General features: G+C 43.0%; 1 protein-coding gene across 1 annotated transcript in view; it reads right to left on the reverse strand.

Moving 5' to 3' along the window:
* si:dkey-21a6.5 (laminin subunit alpha-5) overlaps window positions 1–18,252 on the reverse strand; it is a 37,851-nt gene that overhangs the window by 16,259 nt on the left and 3,340 nt on the right. The window contains exons 2-4 of the mRNA XM_036517237.1: window positions 7,656–7,823; window positions 5,666–5,804; window positions 2,220–2,308 (exon numbers count right to left, since the gene is read on the reverse strand). Coding sequence (XP_036373130.1) covers window positions 2,220–2,308; window positions 5,666–5,804; window positions 7,656–7,823 — 396 coding nt within the window. The remainder of the gene's footprint in view (window positions 1–2,219; window positions 2,309–5,665; window positions 5,805–7,655; window positions 7,824–18,252) is intronic.

Raw genomic sequence — 18,252 nt, forward strand, 5'->3', positions numbered from 1 at the left:
CTTTACATAGAGAGCTACGCCTCCTCCTCTTCTATTGATTCTGTCTTTTCTTGGCAGCTTGTATCCCTCTACGTTGTACTCATCCCCATCCCCTGCACCAAGCCACGTCTCTGTAATCCCAACAACATCAAAGTTACTATTACTCATAACGGTTTCCAGATCGAGAATTTTATTTTTTATGCTTCTAGCATTTAAACAGAGGAATTTCAGGGTACCAATGTGTGCCTCTCCTGCCCTTCACCCCCACCCCCAACTGCCCAGAACCACCTCTATTACAGTGCTGCTCTGACTGATTTACAAGCATCGTTTCCTCTCTACTAATAAAATATTTAGCCATGGTGTGTTCTATTCCGGCAGTCTGTCTATCCCTACCCATCTCACTGTATAAACTCCCTGCCCCCCCAGACCCTAGTTTAAATAACCCTCTGCTACCCTAAGCATACGCTGGCCCAGTGCAGCTGTACCCCTCCGGTTCAGGTGCAACCCGTCCTGCTTGTACAGGTCACCCCTGTTCCAAAAGGAGTCCCAGTGCCCCATAAACCTGTACCCCTCTTTCCTACACCAGGTTTGTAGCCACGTGTTAAACCTCCATATAAAGGCTTGCTTCCCCTTGCTTGCACGTGGTACTGGTAGAATTCCAGAGAAGACTACCGTGGAGGTTCTGCTCCTAATCTTCCCCGCTAGCTCAATAAATTTTTCTTGCAGAACCCTGAACCTACCCTTTCCTATGTCATTGGCTCCAACATGGACCATGACCACCGGATCCTCCCCCGCTCTGGCCAGGAGCTTGTCCGCGCTCTCCAGGAGGTCTCCAACCTGGGCACCAGGCAGGCAACAGACCATGCGAGACTCCTTGTCGCGCGAACACACTATGCTATCTACCCCTCTAATGACTGAATCCCCCACTATCACCAACTCCCTTTTCTTGGAGGATGAGGGCACCTGGGTGCCCTGGGGCTCTTCAGTCCTCTCACTCTCAGGATCGTGGGCCAACTCATCCTGCAGTGGCGCGAAACGGTTGGTCACCGCGATCTCTGGAGATGCCGCCCCGCTTGGAATTTTGTGCCCCTTTCTACGCCTACGCCCTACTGTAACCCAGCTCTCTCGCCCTACCTGGTCTGTATCTTCCCCCCTACCCGGCTTGGGCGAGCACACTATCTCTCTATATGGCTTACTAATCAGTTCCTGGAACTCTAACAATTCAGGATTACTGTGGAGTCCAGCTAGTTGGACCTCGAGATCAAGAATCTTGTTCTCCAAGTGCTCAACAAGTCGGCAATGGTCGCAAATGAACTCATTCTGGAGGTCTCCCTCCAGAAGTCCGATCATCCGGCAACTCTTGCACAGTTTTGACCACATTTTTTCCCCTAACTGTAAACGCTTTCCCTAAATAAGGATTTACTGCCGAGACAGAATTACCAGCTAAAAAAGTGCTAAAAGCACCGAGGTGGCTCAGAACAGTCAGAAGGCAGAAATCAAGCGCAAGAAATGCCACTTAGCCTAATACAATAAAACTACGTTAACAGTTCAGCAGATGCGCTAACACAGCCAGAATCAGAATATCCTAAAATCTGACGCTGAAAAATAGTAGAAAAAGGTAAACAAGCGAACCGGCTAGCTAGCTAAACTACCTGGATAGCTAGCTAAAGTGTGCTGCTTAATTATTGGAGATTTGCTCCTGAGAAGGCGAAAAACCACAAAAAACCTCTCGTCGGCTAGAGCCAAATTAGCTGCGATGGAGGAAAAAAAGTGGAAAATTCCCTCTCTGTCCCCTAATGGCAACAAAAGATTCAACTTTAGGAGCAGATCAGACCTACCTTATGTAATAGCTAGGTAAATAGCACCAATTTTTATTTTTATCCAATTGAATGTAATAGCACAGATACCACTCCACAAACACAACACCAACAAACACAGCACTAACACAGCAGGAACTTGTCCAAGCTAGAGCAATCGAGCAAGCGCAAGAGCAATCGAGCAAGCGCCAAGCAAATACAATCTACCACTTTTGGTACATGGACCCCTGATGAAAATACATACAATTACAACAGTGTTCCTACATCATCGCTGTCCAGACCCCTAAGAAACAGAAGTAGTACAAAATTTCTGTGCTGTAAGAAAATAACCATATTAACCTCATTATCTTAGCAGTATAATGGTATTTAGTATAATGCCTTACAATGAAACTATCTAGGTCCTTGAATGAAAGATGGAATTACCTGGGAAACAGCTCTTGCAGGTGTTCGAGGCAGTGCTGTTTGCATAAGAGCCTGGTAGGCAGGGCTGGCACACAGGGCTACCAGAGAAACTGCAGAGAGAACTTTCATGAGCACATATAGCATGTAATGCTTTCATTAGCACACACAACATGTAATATACTGAGATTTCATTAGCACATACTGCATGTAATGCTTTCATTAGCACCCATTAACACATGCAGCATTTAACACGATAATTCTGTAATTCACAAAAAGCATCATTCTACTTAGCAAGGTGTGTATATGTGTGAGTGTGTCTGTGAGGAAAGTGAGGCATATATTAAAAACCATTAAGCATAACTCCCGAGTGGCTCAGTTACGGGGGTGCTTGTCATCAGTGCAGACTGAGCCGCATTTGAAACCAGAAAAATCTACTCTACTCTACAGTCTACTGAAAATGACTGGATGCCCACATCAGCAGAAAAAATTGGCTTTGTTCCAGCGAACACGGGGGTGAGAAAGTCACCACTCTCTGCAAACTGCAAAGTGTCAGTGCCTGCAAGTTACACAGATGATGCCAGTGGAGTAGCACCCACTCCACTGTAGAGCACTGTGGGATATGTAATGTAACTAGAAAAGTGCATTTCCTGAAGAAAATGCAATGTGTGAATGCAACCTGGCAGCGAAAACGTATAACGTATATGAGACGATCGCTAGGATGTTGCTAAGTGGTTTCTAGGTTGTTGCTAGGTGGTTGCCAGGGTGTTACTAGGTGGTTACTAGGCTGTTGCTAGGTGGTTGCTAAGGTATATAAGGTGGTTGCTAGGGTGCTGCTAGATGGTTGCTAACCTCTTGCTAGGTGGTTGCTAGGGCGTTGCTAGATGGTTACTAAGGTATATGAGGTGGTTGCTAGGGCATTGTTGGGTGGTTGCCTGGGTGTTGCTAAGTGGTTGCTAGGAGGCTGTTAGGGTGTTGCTACATGGTTGCTAGGGTAAACAATATGGTCGCTGGGTGTTGCTAGGGCGTTGCTGGGTGGTTGCCAAAGTGTTGCTAAGTGGTGTATAGGTGGTTGCTAGGGTAAACAATATGGCTGCTAGGGACACATCCATCTCTGGTGAGTGTTGGGTCACATGACCTAAAGCAGCATATCAGGTCCCATGGCTACTGGTCAAATGGTGACCGAGTGGTAAGACTTTGAAAAATGAACTGAAGTAAATGGGAGGATGGAGGGATGAATGAACAAGTAGAGGACGAGTGTGGGTCAGTATGGCTTTCAGTGAGTGTTGGGTGGCATCACCTGAGCCAGCAAATGAGGTACTGTGACTGTAGGCCAAAAGGTGACTGAGTGGTAAGACTTTGAAAAATGAATTGAAGTCAGTGGGAGGATGGAGGGAGGAGTGAACGACAAAAAGACAAGTGCGGGTCAGTGTGGCTTTCAATGAGTGTTGGGTCGCATGACCTGAGCCAGCATGTGAGGTACTGTGACCGTAGGTCGAAGGATGACCCTGCAGTAAGACCTTAAAAATGAACTGAGGTGAAGGAGAGGATGGAGGGATGAGTGAGACGACAAAAAGATGAGTGCATGTCAGTACGGCATTCAATGAGTGCTGGGTGATTTGACCCGAGGCAGCCTATGTGGTACGGTGGCTGTCGGGCCAAAGGTGACTGAGCAGTAAGACCTTAAATATGTATTTAAATCAATGGGAGGATGGAGGGATGAATAAATGAGTAAAAGATGAGTGCAGGTCAGTATGGATTTCAGTGAGTGTTGGGTGGCATGACCTGAGCGAGCATATGAGGTATGTTTGCTGACGGCCTAAGTGTGACCATGTGATAGGGCTTTGAAAAATGAATTGAAGTCAATGGGAGGATGGAGAGATGAATAAATGAGTAAAAAAACTGATTAAAAAAATGACACAAAGATGAGTGCGGATCAAGATGGTCTTGGATGAGTGTTGGGTGATTTCCCCTGAGGCAACATGTGAGGTATGGTGGCTATGGAGTGAAAAGTGACTGAGTTGAAGTGTGAAGGGGGTGATTTTGAAAATGAATGGGAGTCTATGGGAAAAAAGGGATGAAAAACGACAAAAACCGGAGAAAGAGATTGGGTATAGCTTAACCGTATGCAAGCACACCAATCGGGGTCAGACCGGACGGGTTACAGTTGGTTTGGGGTCGATATCTCAAAAACTGTGAGAGGAGAAGCAGGACAAACTTTGGTGGAATAAAGAAGAAAAAGAAGAAGAAGAAGAATAAAACTGTCAGATAACAATAGTTTGCTTGCAATGCTTTGCATTGCAAGTGCACTAACTAGAAAATTGCATTTCCTGAAGAAAATGCAGATTGTGATTGCGACCCAGCAGCAAAAACGTGCTAACATATATAAGATGATTGCTAGGATGTGGCTAAGGGGTAGCTAGGGTGTTGCTAGGTGGTTGCTAGTATGTTGCTATGTGGTTGGTAGGGCCTTGTAGGGTGATTGCCAGTGTGCCGCTAAGCTGTTGCTAAGTGGTTGTTAGTTGGTCGCTAGGTGTTTGCTAGGGCGTGGCTGGGTTGTCAGGGTGTTGCTAAGTTGTTGCTAGGCGGTTGCTAGGGTGTTCTTAAGTGGTTGCTAGGATAAACAATATGGTTGCTAGTGACACACCCAACTTTGGTGAGTGTTGGGTCACATGACATCCCATATCAGGTCCAGAGGGTATTGGTCAAATGGTGACCGAGTGGTAACACTTTGAACAATGAATTGAAGTCAATAGGAGGATGGAGGGATGAGTGAACAACAAAAAGACAAGTGCGGGTCAAGACGGTGTTGGATGAGTGTTGGGTGATTTGTCCCGAAGCAACATGTGAGGTATGGTGGCTATGGAGTGAAAAGTGACTGAGTGGGAAGGCCATGAAGTGTGAGGGGGGTGATTTTGAAAATGAATGGGAGTCTATGGGAAAAAAGGGATGAAAAAATGACAAAAACCGGAGAACGACTGTGGGTACGGCTTAGCTGTGTACAAGCAACCCGATCGGGGTCAGACCGGACGGGTTACAGTTGGTTTGGGGTCGATATCTCGAAAACTGTGGGAGGAGAAGTGGTATAAAATTTGTTGGAATAAGAAAAAAAAGAAGAGGAAAACTATAACAATAGTGTGTTTGCTTCACATCGCAATTACACTAACTATCATATAACAATAGTGTGCTCGCGAAGCTTTGCTTCGCAATCACACTAATGAATAAAAAAAGTTGCACTTGTGTGCCAGTGTAGCTCCCACGAGGGTAGTGGTTATTACAATAAGACAAGCCTGAAGTTGTATAATTGGCAATTCCAAAAACATTGCATGAGAAGGATTGATGAAAAGCATTCAGCTTGATGAGCATTTGAAAGCTTGAGAGTGGGGATGTGTGAATACGGAAATAAAATATTATTTTTGTATATCTCTTTTCTAGCAGTGCAGCAAACATGTTGGGTGTCTGGTACTCACTTGCTGTAGGAGCCTGGGCTGCAGGGCAAACACTGCAGCTGTCCAGCGAGGGGCTGATAGAAGCCTTCATCACATGGGAGGCAGGCTCCAGCAAACAGACACTGGCCCGCCTCCGGGCAGCAGGAGCACAGCAGTGTGTCTGGCATGGGGGCACGTGGAGATACCATCAGACCATTCAAACTAAGCATCACATTCAGTCCTCATACATAATAGACAATCTGTCCCACTCCCCACCTACTTCTGAAAGCTGGTACAGAACACACAGAATGTACCATGGCTAGCCGGATTACTGTTACAGAAAACACCACAGCTTGTCACATTACTGTTACACACAGAGCACATTATGTCTAGTTGCGTTACTGTTACACACATACCACAGTTAGTTGCATTAACGTTACACACATTCTTAGTCCCACACTTAGATTGTTGGGAAAAGCTTAATTAATTCAAATATGCTGACAATATGGCTCTAGTAGGACTCATTCCCTAAATGAGGTAAATTACTGAACAGACTGCAGCTTTTCAGGGATGGTGTCAATTAAGGACTTTGCAGAGTAATGCAGATAAAACCAAAGAAATCTGAACCTCTGACTCTTAATGACAGGACTGTAGAGGCGTGTAGAATATTTTAAATATCTAGTAACATACATAGACAAGAAGTTACCCTTCCTGGAGAAGTACGTCTATATTTTTAAAAGGCTATCAAGTATCTGTTTTTAATTAGTGAGTTGTGAGGGTTTGGAGTCAGCCAAGATGCTTTATGGAGGATGAATAAAATTCCACTGGAGTGCCTCTTCACTTTCAACATGAGCTGGTGCACCAACCCAACAGTGAAAAATATGAATAAACTGTTCAGAATTGTAAACACAGCAGGTGGAGACCGGTGGACAGCAGAAGCAGCTTGGTCAGCACTACAGTACAGAGGAAGGTTATGCAAGTCACTGCAGAGGAAATAAACCAACTTGGATGAAAGCATCTGACACTGTGATAATTACAAGGTTAACAGAATAACTTTCAGCAGAGACTGAGTGAAATATTGCACTTTGGGTGAGTTAATTAGTTGATGGTCAATTACTACCCACAGAATACTCCTCTGCCATTATTGCTGTGGTTGCTGTGGCAAATATCATTCAGGTAGAGTAGCGCACTGACTGCACCACTTCAACAATGTATCAACAACTCTTACACCGACACTTTGAGAGGTCAGCATTCCCAGCATTGTTTAAGAGATCTCACTACTCACAGAGTTACGGCATGCCACACCTGCCCCTCTACGGCCTTCAACACTGGTATTCGATGAATTATGCAAGATGAGGTTCTCGCTCCTAACTTCTATTACACTCCAAATAAACTGTCTCACATTTTAGGGCAAACATTTTTAAAGGAGTCTCCATATGAAAGAAAAATGAAAAATGTAAGAAAAATTTAACTGACCTCAGGAGTCAGGCCTGATCACAAATGTAAACTGACTGTCCAACACACATTTTGGCTTGGAGTGTTCGAAGTTCTGTTTTAGCTGACAAGGTGCAGACAGTGATGGAAAACAATTTTTACGGTTGTAATATTCTTCAAACAAAATAATCACTTTGCATCACCAATTTTTGTGAAATGTGATACAAATATCAGGAATGGTCTGCCAATGCCTTTACCAAATTTCAAGATGGTGCTCGATGTCCAACATGGCAATACATTGATGCAGGCACTGCTCATAAACCAAATTTTACAAGAAAATTTTAAAAATTGTTTGTAAATTGGTTGAAATGGCCAAATGTTGTACATGAGCATACAGGGACAATGCCTTATGAACGTGGGTAAGTAGGTGGGGCCTATTGATATCATGGTAATAGCCTGGTAAGTAGGTGTGACCTACCATTGTCATAACAGAAGCCTGGTAAATAGGTCTGGCCTATTTTTGTCATAGTAAAAGCCTGGTCAGCAAGTGTGGCCTACCACTGTCATAGTAGAAGCCTGTTAAGTAGACGAGGCCTACCATTGTCATAGTAGAAGCCTGGGAAGCAGGCCTCACAGGCAGAGGTGTTGAGGGCAGAGCAGCCTGGGGCAGTGGTGCTGGGTGGTACGGCCGTAGTGACTGTCACATTCTCAGCACCTGTAGTGTTTGTCACAGCAGGACTGAGCGTCGTCTGACTCACCACCACACCTGGGGGAGAGAAACAATACACAAACAAAACTATACATTGTACACTGGGAAACACAGGCAGCAGCACAAGTCTGCTCACACAGGAGTGCAATCCGGCCCTAGCAAGGGAATGCAATATGGCAGACTGACAAAGTATAGAATCAGCACACACAAACAAGGGACATCGTTTGCTCTCAATCAGTCAGCTGAGATACAACATGCAGCTGAAATGTACTGGAACAAGTAAACTGTCTCCTTCTGAGTCTCTCAATGGACTCCTCTGTTCTCCACTGGAGCAGAAGTTGGGAGATTACAAGTACGACATTCCTCTTGTCCTTATGATTTCTGTTCTTCTTCTGTCAGAGCCGTTCAGAAGAAATAGAAAGGGAATTTTTGTAAGGCCAAGCTGTTTTATGCCTGGCATAAAACCACACCACAAATGCCCGACTTTCACTACCTCCAGCATGGGCCAATAACAAACAATTGGGTGCATTCATCTGCCACTCTGAGAACTGCAAGTACTGTGCACATCAGTTCCAGTAGGATTATCAGAGTGCTCAGGTAGATTCCAGAGTTGCTTACCTTTAAAAATCCATTAATCTTACTCTGCATACTAGTCCAATGCTTACATGGGTACAACTGACTCAGCCAGCTGGTCAATCACGACATTAATTAGGTTAGATTAGATTGCATTAGTCTGTTGTGCACAGAAATCTGCTTTGCATCAGACTTGCATCTCCATTCTTTTGGTCCTGCACAATAAAAATAACTTCCTCATTCCTAATAATTTATAGCAAACCCACCCTACACAACCAACAAAGTCATCACAGGTTTAAAAAAAGAAATGCAAGACATGGTTCTACACAGCCAACAAATGCATGAGACACAGGATTTCATAGCACATGCATGCTGATAGTTTCAAGCCCCCCAGACATGCTTGATGTACTCTACTAACCCTGGGCACTCCCATTGTGATTCCCATCAACTGTTACACAGTTTCACCGAGAACAGGACAAATGAGTTTTTACACCTTTTCAGTTTGCACCCAGGGAGTCGACAGTGTCTGTTTGATGGAAGACGTTGATACCCTGAATTTAATAGGTGGATGGGGTCTGAGGTTCTTATAACTATCCAGAAGGCCCTGCCCAATGGGCATACAATGGGCACTTATCAGGAAGCTTAGAATTTTTTCTGAAGCTTAGGACTGAATGGAGCATTTGTATGATTCTACTTGCTGGACAGGCTCACCTTGACTAGTTACAAGCTGCAGTAAAAATTTATTTCAGATACATGCAGACATCAGAGGAAAAAGTCAACAATGGAGTATAACTGCAGTTTCCCATATTATCCAGCTAGCTACATTGGTGATCAAAGAGACAGCACTTCTGGCAGACAGCAGAAGGTTACACCATGTTGTTACGTCTATGTGCAGGCACAGACATGGAGGGGCATTTAGTGGAACAGAAATGATATTCAATATATATTTTACTGTGGCATGTGCCAGAATCACAGTTTGATTCCTGAATGTAATGTAGTAAAACAAATTATAATCAAATTTCAAACACTTACACTGAAGGAAAATTCCATCTAAATTATTCAATATGCCTTCCACCTATAACTGAGCTTTGTGTGTTTGTTGTGTTGGATTTGTGGGCTGCTTTGTACACTCTCAGTGGGAGTGGGTGCTTGCTGGGGGACAGGTGCTACTCCACTGACATTACAGTCACGCGCCGCTTAATGTCCATTGGACAACGTCCGTTCGCATATATGTCTGTAGTCCCATAAGGTTATAATAAAGTTTAAAAAACCCGATCACAGAACGGGACGTAGTGGACGTAACCGGACGTAGTGAAGGCAATGCTTCCCGCACGCAACACGTGTCTCTCATGTCTCATGGAAATAAAACGATTGCACTGGTGTTCGCACAACATCCAAACCACATAACGTCCTATTTCACAGTTAAGCGATGCATGGCTGTATCTGCACTCACAGTCTCCTGACCAACTGCAGGGTGCCTGTGAGTGGCAACACAATATAATGCTGCCAACCTACTGTACTACATAGTGTTTGCCCATGTCCCCCTCGTTGCTGACAAATGACAACATCAGTTGAACCCAGGTCAGAGGGCGAAAAGTCCAATCTAAATACAAGATATCAGGACTGCAGCATGGAGGTAACATTTTATAGAAATGACTAGTGACACTGAATAATTTCAGGTGGACCTGCTAAATTTCTCTGGCTGCAGAACGGATTTTACTCTCAAAGGAAATTGCCAAAGGTGGAACAGGTGCCAAAGGTGAACAGGCTGGTTTTAATGACATATCGGTGATGAGCCATATTGCTCACACTGTGCAGGGCTTAGAGGGTCAGGCACTGTGCCACCCCTCTGAGTCTATATCAGACCTGTTTCATCTGATGATGTAAGCAATTCAAACTTGAATATTCACAGTCTTAACCACAAGTGGCACCACACATATGAGGTGCAACCAAAAACCAAAGAACGGGACCTGAGCTCATCTGTGGTCATTTTATATGATGTCATGGTCGTGTCATCTTTCATTGAGACCATTCTAACTGGCTGCCTGGAGAAAAAACAAGGCCCTTGTGAGTTTTAGGTTTAACTGTTGCATCATACATTAGAAGCTCTCACAAGCTCATATCATCAAAAGACCCCACATCACACATAACACCACAGTGTCAATGTGAATAGCAAGCACTGTATAGACCACAGAACTGTGTACTGTGGCATGCTCTTCCAGAGAAACACCCACTGCAATAATGCAATTACTCACAGGTCATATGATCTTTAGTAGTTTAGACTCCAAAGGCCTTTGCTAAATTAGTCCCCTCACGTTTACCAGAGGAAGTTTTCTGATAAGGTGCTTATGTTAAATCTCCATACTTGCTACAAAGTAATACTGTTTGTGCAGTGTAAGGGAACCTGGGCATACTGTAAGCCTTGGAGTGTCATGTTCAGCTGCATGTTTGCATATTATATCTAAGCATTCCAAAGATCATAGTCACATGTTAATTGTTAGTCATTTCAGAGTTCTGCGAATCGCAGGAAGCTATTTTGAGCCAATTTCTTAAACCATAATTGGCCATTTAATGTTCAAAATGGCTGCATTTTCAACTTATCACATATAAAGACCTAAACTGGGGGGATGGCAGTTGAGCCAAAAATAATGCAATGGTAAGTTTACTGTGTAGAGGAAAGAACAGAAACAGAAATGAGGATGTTGAAACTGCACAGCTCACTGCTCGCAGGAAAGCACCTGACAACTCTGCTTCAGCTTTTATTAACAAAGAAAAAATTCCACTAAAAGAGCTAAAATATGCAAATCAGGTTTAAGACAACACTCAGCTGCACTGTAGGAGCTAACTCCAGAAAGAAGGCATTCTTTCAACTCACAAAAAGAAAATGGTGTTGAGTCTCTAGTGAATTTGTACATGTTCTGCATGGACTTCCACTACATTACATTACATTCATTAGCCAGATGCTCTTATCCAGAGTGACTTCCAGCACAATGGAATATAAGTGTATCCATTCAAGTTGAATGAGCAAGAGTCAGATCAGGCTAACAACACTCCCAGACCAGTGAGTGTGAGCATAACATTATTCAAGCCCTACAAAAAAGTTAACTTGTGCAATCTGACTAGGCAACGAAAGCCAACTATACTACTATACATCAGTCACTATATCAAACACAGAATCCAAAATACATTGCAATACTACACGTAAAATAAACAGCAAGTACTAGAGGTGGCAGGAGTTAGTGGGCAGGGATTGAGGTGGAACTCAGATGCAGTCTGAAGAGGTGTGTCTTCAGTCCTAGTCAGAAGATGGCCAGTGATTCTGTGATTAGCACTGATACAGCATCAACAGTAATGGGACAGAGGTTAAGCAAGGAGGAAACTAACATTTTTGACATCAATTCAAAAACAAACACTAAATAAATATTAGATGTCAAGAGATGGCTAAATGCTAGTACTTTTAACAACAGATTACTATAACAAGCTGTATACATTTCAGGCGAATGATGCTTACTTTGAAAGCTAGATTCAAGTAAAGTTTCAAAGATTTAGAGTTGTGAGATTAACCCATATGCAGCCAGTTCCATCTTTGCTTGGTCACTTCTGATGTGGTAGCCTTTGTGTGCTCCATTTTAAATAATCATATACCAGAGAGACTGGGTACACTGAATTATATAATAATACAGGGGATTGGAGATCAGTTATGACTTTATACCCATTATGTTTTTGCTGATTAAATATGTGAAAATAACTGCATGCAGATTACATTACACGCCGGTAATGTTCCCACATTAGAAACAACTCAGGACACGTATGCATTTGCCATTCAATCTTCAAGCATTTGTAATTCTGCACATGTGTAATGTAGCATGTTCAGAACCACAATGAACATCATGGTTTAGGGGGCAACTATGCTGTATTCCACGCTAGGGCTGGGCGGTATATCCACTTTTAAGGTATATCGATATATTTTCAAACGCGATAAAGGATGAGACAATACCGTTTATATCGATATAGTTTGATGTTGCCTTACATAACCCGTTTCTTCCGTAAAGCCGTGCCAGTGTTTGCATCGCTCCTCTCTCACACTCTCCGTGCAACCCCGCCCCTATGGCGTCAGATTTATGTCAAAAGTTGCGATAAAGTTAGCAACACATAACATTAACCACGAACAGCCTATTAATATGATTACCTCACATATTTTTTGTTGTTGTTGTAATCTTTAGTGATAGTAAGATTGCTCCTGCTGACTTGAGCCAATCGTTTTTTTCCTCCTCTCCGTGTCAATGGGGAAACCGTACATTCGTACTCCTTTCTCCGAGTGACTGGAGCATCCCCATGCAGCACAGCTATGGGCGTGATTTATGGTAGGGACGGTGGGGATATTTCCTTACCACTTTTCTGATTACCTAAAATTGTCCTCACCACTATTTTGATATTACTTGCATATGCATTTAAATCAAATATAACTTCCATCGGCTCTACAAAGGGTTAACTCCCTCATTGGCGTTTGTTCGCTCTGTTCCCGCCTCCTTTACATGCAGCGATGTGATTGCTGGAGTGCATTTTGGATGACAACAGCGCTCTGCGCTTAGTCAGAGCAGAGAGCTCTCTAGAGAACATTTATTGTGCTGTTGCTTTTCCATCTGGTAGAAAAAATAACAAAATGGCCATGGCACAAAATTTATCAAAGCTAAGTGATGTGCATGTTTGTATCAACACCAGTTATATTATGGATTTAATTGTTTAAAAGTTAAAATGCTGTGTAAAAATTGTACTGATAATTTCGCACCTTTTATTGTGTTCAAGAAAGTACTATACAGTCATAGTATATTGTGTAGAATTTCAGGAAATGCAATAAAAATTTCCTAAATTTTCTGGCATAGGACCCCCAGACTCCCTGCCAAATTTATGTCCTACAGCAACACCCAATGCTGCCAGCACCCATTGAGTTTTGTTCAAACACCGTAGCTAATCGACTGCTTAGTGGTTAGGAAAGCGAATGAATATGCTAGATGGCTGCATAGCAAATTGTGTTGTTAAGGGCGGCAGTGTAGCATAGTGGTTAAGGAGCAGGACTCGTAACCGAAAGGTTGCCGGTTCAATCCTCGCTGGTACACTGCTGCTGTACCCTTGGGCAAGGTACTTAACCCACAATTGCCTCAGTAAATATCCAGCTGTATAAATGGATAACATTGTAAAGAACTGTAACCTATGTAAGTCGCTTTGGATAAAAGTGTCCGCCAAATGAATAAAATGTAAATGTAAGCATTTGCAGAGAAATTAAATTCTGGTTTGAGGAAAATGTGAGTGTCACTGATTGTCCTGTTGTAGGTGTGGATCACAGGAGCAGGAATAATGAATGTTAACATTGCTGAACTTGGAATATCGATGTTGTTTTGAATTTTGAGTCGCGACTTTAATTGTGTTCACATTTTCCCTGTAAACAACTTTATATAACGTTAATTTCCGGTCACATTGTTAAGTATTAGTTTCTCATTAGTATTAAGTATTAAGTCGATGTTAAGTTTGGTTTGGGTTATCACTGTCAAATTTGTTTGAACTCCCCAACGATCAACACTCTACTCACTATTGACGGTTCCGTGGTGGCCCCCTCCAGGTCAACCAAAAACCTGGGCGTGACCCTGGACGACCAGTTAACCTTCTCAAGCCGCATCGCGGTGGTCACCCGGTCCTGCAGATTCTCCCTCTACAACATCAGGAGGATCCGCCCTTTCCTTACCCAACAAGCAGCCCATCTCCTAGTTTAAGCATCAGTCATCTCCTGCCTTGACTACTGCAATGCCTTACTGGCTGGCTTACCGGCCTGCGCTATCAGGTCGCTTCAGCTGGTTCAGAATGCTGCTGCACGCCTGGTGTTCAACTTCCCAAAACGTTCTCATGTCACTCCGCTACTCACTGCACTTCACTGGCTTCCAGTAGCAGCCCACACCCAGTTTAAGACACTGGTACTGGCTTACCAGGCCACAAGAGGCTCTGCCCCGTCCTACCTTCAGTCTCTGATCACTCCATACACTCCAGCTAGATCTCTCCGCTCAACCTCCTCTAGGCAGCTGGCAGCCATTCCACTCGGCCACGTCTTTTTTCTACCCTCGTTCCGCGGTGGTGGAATGACCTTCCTCATCCAATCAGAACTGCGGAATCACTCGCCATCTTCCGCAGGAGCTTGTGCATGGACAAACTATTGTGTAACCTTTCTGTTAGGTTTCTAAAAAAAAAAAAAAAAAACCTTCTGTACTAACCCTGTCTCTATGTTGCAGGTTTTGTTTGCAGATTTCTGTTTTATTGTTGCAGGATATACAGGAGCATGGTACTGTAAATAATTAATTTGCATTCTTACTGTGATCTTTTATCTATGAGGAAGTCAGCTAAACCTGTTTGATGCACTAATTGTAAGTCGCTTTGGTTTAAAAGCGTCTGCGAAATGACAAATTGTAAATTGTTCTTAGAAAGGAGTGTGTCAGTAGAAGGTTTGATTTAAAAGTTGTATTAGTGAGTTTGATCTGAATATAGTGTCTTTAATGTATTTATGTAAATTACTTTATACCACCAGTTTTATTTTTTGTCTATTCGTACCACGTACTTATCCATGTTACCAATGAACATTTAATGTCTTTCATTCTGGGAAGGGAGCGTGCATGGCTCCACGTTGATATGATGCATTCAAACTGCTCTCCTTTTGGATAAGCGTAGGCCTCCGATTGCTCCTCACAGGTTCACATTCATATTCGTCTAGCAGAAATGCTAGACAACACCGCCTGTCTTTTGCATGGTTAGCTAGCAATTTATAGCTAATAATGGCAGCTGTCTGATCATGTTAAGACAAAGGATGCAAATGACCAAAAATTTGCACTTGCATTAGCTCCCCAATTGAAAAAGGTGGGGCCTAGCATCACTAATGAATAAACAGTCACTAGATTGCTAGCTGGCTGGTACTTCTGACCCAGTGATATGCTACAGTACTGGGATCCAGTCTGGTCGTGCTTATAAGGTCCCACACCCCTGTTACTAAGATGAAAGAGTGAGTCTGTGTTTTTCCAGCCCATAGATGTCCACTTGCTTACTTTGCAGCTTGTTTATGGTTGTCATTTGTTTAAGTTTTTGTGGTCATATATTGGCACATGACAAGAATTTATGTGATATTAGAAGATACCCATATAGTACCGTACAAAGGCTCGTCTGGTGACAACAGTGGTTGATGCATAGCGCTCTCCTTGACGTCTCCAACATCGTTGGCAGCCATCATTTCTGCTCAACGTGAATCGACTTTCATCAGAGAACAGCACTGAGGCCCACTGGTCGCTTGTCCAGCGTAAATGCTCCCTGGCCCATGCAAGACGATGACGCCTGTGCCTGGTAGTGTGGTCAGGTACCCTTGCAGGTCGTCTAGCATGCAGACTACGCTGATGTAAACGGTTTCGAATGGTCTGACGTGACACTTGGGTGCCTCTCACCTCCCTTAAATGTGCCTGGAGTTGAGTGGCATTCATCATCCGGTTCCGCAGGGCACTGTTCACAATGAAGCGGTCATCAGTGTGGGATGTGGCCAAAGGACGTCCACTTCTATGCCTTTCTGTGACTCTTCCAGTCTCTCTGTATCTCTGTTGCAACCTGCTGATGACACTCTGTGACACTCTAAGCTTAGTGGCCACTTCCCTCTGAGAACATCCTGTTTGAAGCCTCGCAATGGCACGGTACTGTTGATCAATTGTTAGGTGTCGTCTTGGTCTCATGATGTCAAAATGTGAACAGCATGATGTAGAGGACTGTTTAAATAGCAATTCTAATTGAACCAGGAAATTTATTGGATGATTCATGGATCAAACACCTGTTGTGAATTTTGCCGTTCAGCTCCTTGTTAGAGAACAGCAAGTTGTGTAAAAAGTACTGAAACATTGAACAGTTGGACATGTGCATTCAAAAGTTTAGAGAAGGTCAAATTAAGTTCACCTGTAAAGGTTATAGTGCATTTTAGGTTCATCCTGAAATTTCACCCGAAAGCCAAATATCCCTAACTTTTTGTGAGTAGTGTATGTTCACTGCAGTCACAGCTTTTTAGCTTTAGCTTCAATACAGTGCCCAACCACTACCTTGCTACCTAACTAGCTAGCTAGCTAAACTGAACAGCAACACTTGCTCACGAATGCAATGTAATTTAGCGCAAATCAAGAGAAACGCAGTTGTTCATGTTCGTTTGCTAGGTAGGTAGCTAGCTAGTTGTTCATGTTAAGCTAGCAAGAAAACGTTCACAATTGCAAAGTTGCTACTGGCAGTCAGCTACGTTTTGTCAGTCATTGTAGCTACCTTACAAACCAGCTTTCCCTGAGCTAACTGTTACAAATACATTGCTGTTTCCTGTCATTAATAAGTAGGCAATGATATAGGTTAGTTTTGTTTTTAAGGAACTATGCCCATGTGTTCCTCAAATAAAAAGATTTTGGTATACAGCCATGCGTCGCTTAACGTTCACGATACGTTCTGTGAAATAGGACGTTATGTGATTTGGATGTTGTGCAAACACCATACTATATACTTAGCAAACTTATGGAATAGGCACGAGATTGGATGCTGCTGTTTACGAGTCGAAGCATACACTGTTATATGGCAAACTTTTTAATTTTAAGTATGCAAAGTTCACATTAAAAAAACAATAGAAAATACCGTACAGTACATACATAAGACATTAGCATAGGCGTTTATTATGACTATCAAGACATACACTATATGGAAAAAGTATTTGGCCACACCTGTTTTTCAGGGTTTGGGCTAGGCCCCTTATCTCCAGTGAAGGGCAATCTTAATTCTTCAGCATACCAAGACATTTTGGACAATGCTATGCTTCCAACTTTGTGGCAACAGTTTGGGGAAGGCCCTTTTCTATTCTGACATGACTGTGCCCCAGTGCACAAAGCAAGGACTATAAAGACATGGTTTGATGAGTTCGGTGTGGAAGAACTTGACTGGCCCGCAGAGAGCCCTGACCTCAACCCCATCGAGCACCTTTGGGATGAACTGGAAGGGAGATTGCGAGCCAGGCCTTCTCGTCCAACATCAGTGCCTGACCTCATAAATGCTCTACAGAATGAATGGGCACAAATTCCCACAGAAACACTCCAAAATCTTGTGGAAAGCCTTCCAAGAAGAGTGGAAGTTGTTATAGCTGCAAAAGGGGGACCAACTCCATATTAAAGTATATGTGTTTGAATACAATGTCATTACAGTCCCTGTTGGTGTAATGGTCAGGCATCCGAATACTTTTGTCCATATAGTGTATATATTAAAATATCTTTCTTGCATATTAAGGGATGTACTAATATGCTTGCTGTTAGAGAGTTTTAGGTTGATAATGATTAATGTGTTGATGGACAAACTAGACTACAAATTTACATATCAGCATGTAAACTAGACGAGATACATACAGTTTATGTGATGGATAAATTTTAAGTAGGCTATGCCTATTATTGAAATTTACTTCACAGCATTTTCGAAATTGCTATTTGATGAAGTAATGAAAACAATAATTTAATTAGCATACCACCTTTTTCTGATGAGGTAAAAAAAATAGTAAATATTCAGCTGTATAAATGGATAACATTGTACAGAACTGTAACCTATGTAAGTCGCTTTGGATAAAAGCGTCTGCATTGTAAATGTAAATAGGGTAGCTATGATGATCGATATCAATCTACGGTAGGACCTTTCGATAAGGTAGGAGAAATCGACAGAACGCCGGGTTTGCACGCAGAGGGAGGGTGGGGGCTATGGCGTCAGATTTATGTCAAAAGTTGCGAGCGCAGAAAGCAGCCACCACGCGCGAGATTTTCTGCTGGGCTCGATCCTTTCTGCACATGCGCAAAAATCATTTTTATTTAACCTCAATTTAACCTCTTTTACG

This window comes from Megalops cyprinoides, chromosome 22 (assembly GCF_013368585.1).
Source record: "Megalops cyprinoides isolate fMegCyp1 chromosome 22, fMegCyp1.pri, whole genome shotgun sequence".
In the NCBI taxonomy this organism is placed as follows: domain Eukaryota; kingdom Metazoa; phylum Chordata; class Actinopteri; order Elopiformes; family Megalopidae; genus Megalops; species Megalops cyprinoides.